The 11209-nt window shown below is 39.5% G+C and overlaps 1 protein-coding gene across 5 annotated transcripts in view; it reads right to left on the bottom strand.

Moving 5' to 3' along the window:
• Nucleotides 1-9420: 9420 nt before the first annotated feature.
• CTBP1 (C-terminal binding protein 1) overlaps nt 9421-11209 on the bottom strand; it is a 61069-nt gene continuing 59280 nt past the window's right edge. For 4 of the 5 annotated variants that reach the window (XM_088139442.1, XM_088139444.1, XM_025163164.2 and 1 more), the window contains 2 exons: nt 10756-10873; nt 9421-10541 (listed from right to left, as the gene is read on the bottom strand). In XM_088139442.1, the coding sequence (XP_087995568.1) occupies nt 10355-10541; nt 10756-10873 (305 nt within the window). In that variant the 3' untranslated portion in view covers nt 9421-10354. The remainder of the gene's footprint in view (nt 10542-10755; nt 10874-11209) is intronic. The other variant, XM_088139443.1, reaches the window with a different exon arrangement.

The raw sequence follows: 11209 nt of genomic DNA, 5'->3' as shown, positions 1-11209 counted from the left end.
TGTCTGGCAAGGAAGACCCTTACTTGTCAAGGATGTTGCTCAGGCATGACACTCCACTTTAGAGTCTAGGAACGAGTCCCAACAACCCATATATTGAAATAAGATTTGATAGGTTAAGCATACTAAGTCTGCATGATGCAACAATATGCTTCTCTCACACAATCGCTAATTACAAGATCACCCATCTTACACACACAAATTCCTGCTCATCACACAACACTAGTGCATTGGAAAAGTACAACCCTGTGATTTCCTGCCACTCCTAGATAAACGCTTCCCCCCCACCCCCAATGAAATGCAAGTTCCAGTACACTTCTGTGCTTGTGGGTGTTTTGTTTAAGAGCCTATTGTGCTCTTGCTCCTCAGATTGTGTTTCACAAGTCTAGCCTACTGGATTGGTAGTCACCCCCATTCTTGGGAAGCAGCCATGTGGACTGGTGAGGAACCTAGAACCATTCTGATTTCATAGGGCGAGTGCTCCATGAACTGAGTGCAGGTTAGGCCTGTGGGTATTCAGGCTGGGTAAGTATGGTTGAACAACTCTCTACATGCTCTGTGTATGGGCAGCACCATGAGGCTAGATGGTTTTCAAGATGCAGGTGGAGAAGAGGACGTGGAGAAAATGTGATTTCAAATGCATTGGGAAGGTGGAACAGACTACAGGAATGTGGGGCTTATGATGGGTTTCTTTCTTTTTCTAGAAGTGGTGCTACTGTCCCCACTAAGGGGGAATTCTGCCTTTAATGACGGGAGATGTTCTCTGCCTACTGATTTGGTTCAGTGGTGTTCAAGCACTGGACTAGGTGTCTCCTTTTGTCCAGGGGACTTCCTACGTGCACCTCTTTCTAGAAAAGAGTAGAAGAAACCGTTGAATTCCTTTTCTTCCAAATGCATCATGCACCTTCAGATCATTCAGGAGTTCTTTCATGCTCAACATTCAATATTTAGGAAACTTTTAACAGTATGACCTTTTCACTGTGAATGTGCGTCCTGAAATGAGACTGGGAGAGGGGAGAAAGGAAGAATCTGGTTGTTCTGGTGATATAAGGCATCCTGGTTTTATATTACATTAAGATTTAGGTTGACTGTATTTATATTATGATATACTTGTCAATTTTGATTGTTTTGTAATTGAGGGGGGTGGCAAGAGTTGAAAGGCAAAATCAAGAATCTTCAGAATGGACATTATATAAAACTATAGTAACAGAAAGAACAGAAACTTTAGCAAAAGTAATGTAAGCAATCAATAAAAGATGCAAAAAAAAATTCAAGGAGCGTACAGCAAAGAACATTAAGATAAACAGCAAAATTAATTAAAATATTAGAAGCTTGAAACTGATTAAGGAGACCACTGAGCTATTAAACATTAAAGATGTATTAAGGAGGATATGGAAAGGAACTTATCTTCCAGGCAAAATAGTAGAAAGTTAGTTCTTTATTACAATCATTAACCAGAATTCTGGAGATTACCAAGATAAATACACAATTTCTCTTTCAAATGAAATGAAATGTATAACTAGGTCATCAAGGCATGATGAGTTTTTTCCAGAAAGCATAAGAAAATTTTGCCACATTCAAGGAAACTGAATTGTACTGTCTGACAGGAATACATAAAATAAGTCAGAATTGCGTGGCTATTTCACCAAACACAGAGTTTAAAAACTTGTTGTCTTATAGAAGGCACAGTATAACTAAATGTGGGACATAGATTCAATGGGTTTGTCTACAATCTTAGCTTAGATGGAACTGGTTTTAGTATTGCCTTCCAGAACAGCTTTTGGGGGAGGGGGGCATCGAAACTTGCTCATCTGAGTGATCTTCAGAGTTTGGGAATAGTTTTTTTATTTACATATCTTCCTGGTTTAAAGAAGGGTGCTTGACTACTCAAAGATACAAACCTGGGTAGGGCATATTGATCCAAGTTTCAGGCACACTGCTGGAGCACAATGATAGCTCAGTTGTAGCCCATCATCAAAATAACTTCTGAGACTCTCTAGTGTTGTCATTTTTTAAAGAAGATCTTTCCCAAGTTGATTCATAATTACCTGCTACAATCAAGGATCCTTCTGGAAAAACCATTACTTTAGCCAGTGAACAATGATACCGATCCAAGTGCCTGCCTTCACTTTAGTCAGGCCTGCCTTCTTCCATAGCACCACATTAGGTAGATATGGGGGCACTTGAAATATAGTAGAAAGTAATTGAACATATAAAACACAATAGGTGGAAGATCAGTTTATAAATCAAATTAATAACATTATTAATTAATAATTAAGAACTAGCTTTGTTGAAAAAAAATATGGTGTAGAAAGTAAGGAAGATGACCTTGACAGAGAAGTATCTGTTGCCTAGGCAAAAGGGGCTAAAGAAAATTTATGTCCAGATAACATTTGGAAGTGACTCAGAGAGACACCTCCCTGCGTCACTGGAGTATAAGAAGGGGGAGGAGGCGCAGCACAATCAGACTTGCAAGTTCCTGTTATTAGAGCCCATCTCAACAGAAGTAGTTTTAGCCTCCCTGTAGAGTTGATTTCCTGGTCTGGTCCATCGAGAGGACTTGTTATCAGGCTTCCTTACTTAAAGGTCTTGTCTTATATAACCTTCAGACTCAACAGCCATAAGATAAAAGGACAGGGTCTCTATTTCCAAAGAACAGGAAACAAAGGGCAGGGGGCTCATTGTGTTCTGCAAAATGAGATTCCCCCAGGAATTGGTGCTGGGTTCTCCTTTTACATTTGTTTAATAATGCTCAAGAATGATTTTATTGGTTAACTGATTCCATTTTTTTTACTCGCTACAATTGAGAGACTTTAAGCAGATTACAATTCCAATAACGAAATGTCCACAGCAAAATATTTTTACATAACAGTAGGTAATAATTGAATGATGAATAAAATCATAAAACAATCAGTCAAAAAGCAATAAAAATAGAAGGCGATGTGATAATTCAAAGGCCCTCTTAAGCGGTGCTGAACCCTAACAAGATAGGAGCTATTTAGATTTTAGGGTCAAGGAGCACAGCAGAAGTGGTATCCCCACAAAAAAACCCTAAAGTTTTCAGGCCTCAATTTCTCTAAACTTTTGGATTAGAGGATTTTCCCTGGAGCTTTGCATCAAATGGGTCAAAATTCAATGGAAGACATGATATTGGGGTTATTTACTGATGCAAAGCCATGTAAATGTTGAAACCTGCACTTTGAATTGCATACAGAGGCTAACAGCAAGTGAGTACAGGGCCTGGAGCACTGGTGTCACACACTCATGTTGGCATGTTCCTGCCCACAAGTGGCCACTGCATGCTGGACTAACTGAAGCTTCCCTGTGGCCTTGAATGGAATTGCTGTAGAAAACACAAGTGGAGTAGCATTACACTAGTCCAATCAAATGGTGTTGAGGCCATAAGTCACTGTAATAAACCTTGTAAGATTGCAACTGGCACACCAGACAAAGATGAGCAAAGGGCCCCTTGGCTACTGACTCCACTTACCAGTCTAGCAGTAGCCATGAGTCCAGGAGGACTCTCAAGTTGTAAACCAGCTCCTTTAGAGCCAGGGTGACCCCATCAAACGGCCCAACTGAAGATGTCAGATTCACAGATTCTGTTGCAGCTTCATTGTGAATTTCTAGGTGAACCTAAAAAGTTTGGGGATAGCTCTTTGTCATTCAAATTTGATGAAATATGTTTAGAAACCTATGTAATATGACTGTTACATAGCTGAGCTGTTTTTCTAATCATGTCCGAGGGAGGAGACATTGTAAGACTGAACCATGAAAGCCATCTGGCACACATTGCTTGAGTAAGTTTCCAAAGCAAGATTCATCCTACAATTATTTCTCCAGTCAAGGTTGATGGTCTCAGAGTCCCCTGAGTGTGCTCTCCAGATGCAAATGATATTGAGAGCATGACCAAGGAAGTTCCACTTCTGAGTGTATTTTATAATGCCATGAAAAATACAAAGAAAAAGCCAAGACGGATAGTTCTAAGAATTCTTGAAATGGAAGTGTTGACTAGGATCCTTTGCAGGAAGAAATCACAGCAAAGAGAAATCCAGCCTGTGTTGTCTGGGAATTGCTATTCTACAGAAAATATCACATACTAGAAAAATTAATTGGGAAGGAAGGAAGGAAGGAAGGAAGGAAGGAAGGAAGGAAGGAAGGAAGGAAGGAAGGAAGGAAGGAAGGAAGGAAGGAAGGAAGGAAGGAAGTCGGTCCAGTGATTGTGATGTGAATTAATTGACCCCACCTATTCTGAACTCTGAGAAGTGATATGAGAGAAAGGAAGGTTTTTGCAGGAGACAACGTAACTGATTTTTTATCCTTTTTGCATGCTGTTTAGGTTAAATGTGACTGCACTAGATGTGAATTCTTACCTATCTACTCTGCTGGTACTCCCAGGAGCAAACTACTTCATGCTGGCCAAACTCTTTTCACACATAGTATTTCAAGCCAAATACCCCCAACCTATACCTAAGCATTTAGGTTTTAGCTCTAAGGGCAGAACTTTTCACTATTAAAATTTCAACATGCTATTTCCAATCCAATTTCTAACCTGTCCTTTTGAAACTTGTTCCTGCCAGTCATTTGCAAATCTGATAAACGTATCTTCCACCTCTTATCCAAGTCATCAATTAAATGTTCAGAAATTTGGTGGTCACATCTAATAGTAGAAGCATAATCTCAATTATGAACTTAAGTCACTGGACAACAGATAACCACAGCCTAGTATCTAATATTTATTCCCCTAAGTCACTGTGGAAGAAGAGCATCCAACAGCCCTCCTAATATCCATAGGGAGAGAGCTTCGTGACTTCTGGGGCCCTAGGCTTTATGGGTAATAATCAGTATACTAACATCTAAGTTATCTAACATATATAGTATAGTATACTAACAACTAACAATCTGTAGCTCCAACAATACAGATATGATCAGACTCTCACCTGTTAGGAAGCAACCAGCTGATTTTGTATCTAATGTAGCTTCTGGGAGGCCTTCAAAGCAGCTCCATGTAGATGGAATTACAGTAGTCCAATTGCAAGGTGACAAGGACATGAGTGACCATTGCCAGCACATCTTGTTCCATAGTGGGCCACAGCAGGTGCACTAAGTGAAACTGCACAAAGGCTCTCTTGATCCTGGCTTTCATCTGCTGCTCCAGGCACAATTCCAGGAGCGGAGTCCAGGAGTAGTACAACCCCATCTGCAGCCAACAATGGAAATATGCTGGGATTGGATGATTTCTGGATCAATAGTCCATCTTGCCAGAATTAAGCTTAAACCTGTTTCTTCCCATCTAGTCCTGTACTATAATTTAGATACCCCACCAGGAGTTCCGGTTTGGCCTGGGGTGATGTACAACTGCGTAGTGTCAGCATACTGATATTTTATCCCATGCTGATGGATGACCTCCCAGCTGCTTCATTTAGATGTTAAGCAAAGTAGAAGGAGAGCCAGACCTGAAGCATCCCACAATGGTCTCTTTCCCCCCACTTCCAATTGGAACTGCCCACTTAGGGAGGAGGCTCAAACAAATCCCAAATGAAATTGCAAGAGCTCATCCATCAGCTTTTTGGACTCTGCCCAGACAGTGTCTAATTCTGATGATTTCATCCACAAAATGCTTGGTAAAAATTCACAGTGGCCTGCCAAAAAGTTTTTGCAGGTCTGGGTCATGTTAAACCAAACTGGGTCATGTTAAACTACACAGTAAGTTCAGATAAATATGTTTCACTGCCCTTTCACTGCCCACCACCAAGGCAAACCCGGGTTCTTTTCTATGCTTGAATTTGCTATTTGTCTTCCACTTTTGTAATTTCATTTCCTAGAACTCTTCAATGAACCAAGAGAAGCCCCTGAATTGTTGAATAAGGAAAGGCAATCTTTTCCAGCAATTTCCATATTCTAAACATCTCCAGCAAGTCCTGAAAACCAGAAGGGTCCAGGTCTATGGGGCAGACCACTGTAAGTTCTCCCACTCCCACAGAGACTGGCTTTGCCAGCAAGACTCATGGTCACCAAAGACTAAACTGTCCGTAACAAAGAACTGATGGTAATGTCCCCCCTGTCAAATAAAGGACCACTTGGTCCAAGTGCTCTGAGATAAGTGCCAGGTCAAGAGTATGGCCTCCAAATGGGCAGGGCCTATAATGACCTATGATAAGCTTATGGTTGACACAGAGGCCATGGAATCCTGAGCCAACTCTGATGAAGGGAGGGGGAGGGAGGGAGGGAGGGATGAAGGTTGGTTGAAATCCCCCATCACTAGTGTATGTGGGAATTCAACCACTAACCTTGCAGAGGTCAAGAAGCTTGAGCAAGGATGCTACGAAGCAACAGGGTGGGTAGTGGCAGCATTGCTAACTTATCCTTCAAGTTGAACTTCACAAACAAGGTCTCACATCTAACAATCTGTGCTGGAGTCATGGGCAACAAAACACCCCAAACCCAAGGAGGAAAAATTTGAAATGGGAACCTCCTCCTTCACTTTCACTCGATCAGATTGCAGTAATACATTGCGTCTTCCCTCTCATCCGTAACCCAAACCATAAGAGCTCCCTTCACAACATCTGCGCATATCCACTCATATCTACCCTTCCCTCACCAACCCAAACCTGGCATCCCTCAACCCCACTAGGGTCTAAGGAAAGGATAGATATGCTACCCCCTTTACTCTTATTCTGGGCATGGTCTCCACATCCATTCCCTGCTTCTCACCCAGAAAAATGCCAATCTACCACAAGTCCCTCATACCAGCTAGTAAGTCCCAACACATCCTTGCAGGAAGAAGCATGGAAAGCTCTTCAGTCAAGGGATCTGTAATCACTAACTTTAGCAAACAAGTTCAGGAAGTCACAGTCAGGCAAACCAATTCATGAGTCTGTACTATGAACATTTTCATAGATTGAAAAGATGCATCTTATACTATGAAACAACTACAAACTGAAAACAAAATTGTTCAAATCATGTTTTTATACAAATCTGGTGGGTACGTTCTTGGAGTGCTGTAGTTTTTAAATGGTCATATCTCAAGAAGGATATTGTAAAACTGAAACAAATACAGAAGTGGGAAGGTGAAGAAGTATGGCTGGAATACTTGCCTGATAAGTGAGGTATGCTACAAGTGAAGTGGGCTCTTTTGTTTTTGAACAGAGACTGAAATTCCTTAAATTCTACATGGTATGGAAAAAGAAAAGACACAATTCCCCCTCCACCACCCCGCAACACACAGACTAAATCTTGAAGTCATCCAACAAAAGGCATAATGTGAGATTTAGGACAGACAAAAGGAAATGCACACAAATAATGAATGGAATTATGAGATAGATACTAGCAGATGGCATAGAAGATTACACAAATTTAGGAAGGAAAGATTAATGAGTAGTTACTATTTATTTTGGCAACAAGAGTAAATGTTGCGGAGAAAAGGCAGAAAAGATTTTCTACAGTCCTCCATTCCAACTCTGAAGACCTTCTAGAAGCATCTGGTTGACCACCAGAAAACAGTACACTGATATTAATTCATTCTATTAGTTCAAGGTGGTATTTAAATATGCCATTATGAAGATTTACATTTTATTAACCAATTGACACAAAATTTTGAGGTTGTGATACATCTACACAATCAGCAAATTTATTTCAGATTTGGGATGCTTTTAAGGCTTACAGTACATTTACAGCTGGTTATTGCATATACTTTATGGAAGAAAACAATCAATGCAATAATTTGGAAAAGTTAAGAAAACTTTTGAGTATTTATTCTATTTTGGAATGATTCAGTGCTTTTACATCTGCTAACTTGTAACATGGTTACTTGTAATGCACTGGATATTGAATAGTAAATTAAACCTTATAAAATAGTATCGAATAAGATGGAAAAATGTGGGGAAAGAGCAACCTATTTCTATAGTTAAGGATCCTCAGGATAAAGTATATAATGGTTCCTATTTAATAAGTCAACATTTAAATTTTTATACTCAACTCTTTAGCCCTGACTCAGTGTTTCCCAATGGATAAAAAATGGAACCATAAAAAAGGGTGTAAGTTGCAACAACCTAGATTTTGTTTCAGGAAAAACCTCTTGATGGTGAGATTTGAACAGCAATGGAACATTTTTCCTAGGAAGGTTGGGGAGAGGTATCTAAGAAGAGGCTGAGTAGCTACCATTTGAAGACAATTCAATTGGTTTTCCTGCACATTGCAGAGGATTGGACTAGATAATAATTGTGGTCAAATCAAGTGAATGGACCTCATGTAGATAAGGCCCATAATGACCTGAGATAAGCTGATGGTTGTCATGGAGGTCATGAAATCCTATGCCACAACTCTGACCCCACAAGGCAGGCAGGCAGGCAGGCAGGCAGGCAGGCAGGCAGGCAGGCAGGCAGGCAGGCAGGCTGGCTTGATATTCTCCAAAAGTAAGTCCATGATTCTATGAATGCAATTATAGTTTTGCATTGTTGGAATGAATTTACACTTCAGATTTGAAATCCTGGACTGAAAAATGTTTTCACTTACAGCCTATGAATTGGGCTATGAATTTAATAAATTTATCAAGATGTTTCTGTATGAGCAAAGCTTAATTTGTTATAACTGAGCTGCTTTTGTGTATGTACTGCAGTATTTGTGTTACATTTTTATACACACACTTTTTACAGTGTTTTTCTTCCCTGTTTTTGGTATAATACGCCAATAAAAATATTTTTTAAAAAATTGAACTAGACAGCTTGATTCAGGAAAAATCATCTGATGTTTTAGTTGCTTCAAACAGGGGCAAAACTTTCATAAAGTAGAAAATTTATCTTGGATCCCAAATGTATGGTTGAGGATAGCAAGTAGGTATGACAAAGATCATCATAAACACATGGAAACTATTAACCAAGATATAAAGTTAAATATTGAAAATAATGGAGGCAAAGATGAAGATTTATGGGTATGAGATGAAGAAAAATGAGATGAAATCAGTCATAATCAATGGAAATATTCTAACCATGACACCTTGGCTGAAAATGCTGGTATGAAATGAAAAGACAGATTTAAATCAGTACTGTATTTTGGTATCTGTGAAAAAGAGAATACAAGAATTTATGAAGTAAGTTAACCACACTGCCTAATCTTTAAAAATGCACATGCAGAAATATATAGGAAAAATAAGACTAAGACTGTTATTTGTTTTATTTATTTAAAGTAAAACTTTTATTGACATTATTCATTAAAAATCAACTCCCACTTGTGATGTTTCCAACCTCCTTCCAATTTTCTCTGTTAGAAGTTGGCAAGAATTGAAATAACATGAATTCTTTTCCAGCCTGCATTAGAAAATACTGGCTTTATAATGCTTTATTTCTAAGAAAGCCACGCAAAAATGAAGTATATCTATGAAATAATCAGTTTAATTAAGTTAAAAAAAATTAAGAGAGTCACATGTGGTTTGTTTGGAATTTTTATTTCTTTAAAATAATTCATACAAATGGATACAGTCACAAACATGATTTAACCCAAAATATTGCTAGCCTACTACATTACTGGGAAGGAATCCATGTAGGCAATGAATTTTTTTTACTTTTCAGTAGCCCTAGTGCCTTTCTCAGTCAGTCTCTCTCTCTCTCTCTCTTTCTCTCTTTCTCTCTCTGCATCCCAGCAATAATATATACTTTAACTGGTGACAAAAAAGCATGACCCCTTGTTTATACAAAAACTTTTTGCACCTCAAAATCTCTTTCAAACATCTTCATTCTGAAATATGGGAAATTTATGCCAAAATCAGGAGAAAGTGTTTGTATTTTATTAAATTATTCTAAAAAATAAGACAAGAAGGTAGAAAAAACAATGCACTGTATGGCAGAGAAAGAAAAATGGGTGGGCAGGTGGGTGGGAACCATTGTCCTGAGAAGTTCATCAACTGCCTCATTTTGGGGCATTTGTTAAACATATAAAAACAAAAAAGTTTTCAAATCTCAAAACTGGTTTGTCAAATGCCTCTCTTATGTTTTTGTTGTTGACAGCCGAGCAAACAAACCTTGGTTAATGTTCTAAAAACTGTACACAGACAAGTACATTCATGATATAATTAACTACTAACTTCTCTGGCTTAACAAAGAACCCACAGGACACAGAAACCGTGATTCAGGTCACTGGACAGGGACAAACTACATTTTATATGGAGGAATAAAGTTTTCAAATCTTCTTTCCATCTCCCACCATTTCTCATTATTATACTGCATATTGGACCAGTTCCTAAAAACATGAATGACCTGTCTCCAGGTGCTTGTTGTGGTTCGGCATCTGTTCCAAGTCCAAATGTTTTACCACGCACTTTCCAAAGTTGCGACCACCTTGTTGGGAATGATATTCTTGTAGGCTACAATTGGTCACTGGGGTGGTCTCTATCAGCTTCAGGTTTCACTGTCTGGCCGGGAGAAGGAGCATGGGGAGGATGAGCTACTGGAGGCAGCCCATGTGATAAAGACATGGCGTTAGGGACAATTCCTTCCACAGCTGCTGGGATGCCAGGTGGAGCCACACTTACAACACCAGGAGGGTACCTGCTGAGAGAGGGGAAAAGGAAGATCTGTCATACCTATGGACCATGGCTTTCACTGAACTGAAAGACTTCTGAAGAAGTCTCAATCCTGAGACTGCATCACCTACTCTATTGCCAGTATATCTAAGGGCTCTGGGTATGGTAGAATGTTACAAAGTTGAGAACGGTTGTTTCCCATTTTGGAATACGTGGGAGGTGATGGAAGTGGAGTGTCTTACCTGTAAGCAGCGCCATTGAGCTCCGGGTGAACAACTCCTGGATCCATGCTCGCCCAGTGTGTAGCTGTGGTCAAGTGTTCTTTGTTGACACAGTTTTTCAGACTGTCTGGAATACGACCTACAGAAGAAGTAAATATCACCACATAAACAATGCAACTGGGGCTATATGAAAACCGCATGTGTGTAACAGAAGCATGGTCAACATGTTTTGGCCACAGCCAACACCAACGTTATGGCTGTACACATTCTTTTCTTCTTTCTAAAGCTTGCTAAAGTTTATCATCTTTTGTGCCCTATAAAGAGATGAAATCTCCAGACAGCTTGCAAGAACTTTGGTATCAATTTCATTTTGCAGCACTTGTGCTACAGAGCTTGTGTTGAGATTATTAAAGCATTATTTACACCTTTATTTTCCCCTCTTCGAAATACTATGCATCCAAAGTCCCACTCTCTT

The sequence above is a fragment of the Python bivittatus genome, unplaced genomic scaffold (assembly GCF_059951505.1).
Source record: "Python bivittatus isolate LINGU-HERP-01145 unplaced genomic scaffold, Pbiv_v1 ctg000210_np1212, whole genome shotgun sequence".
Lineage (NCBI taxonomy): Eukaryota > Metazoa > Chordata > Lepidosauria > Squamata > Pythonidae > Python > Python bivittatus.
This window is presented reverse-complemented; position numbering and strand designations above follow the sequence as displayed.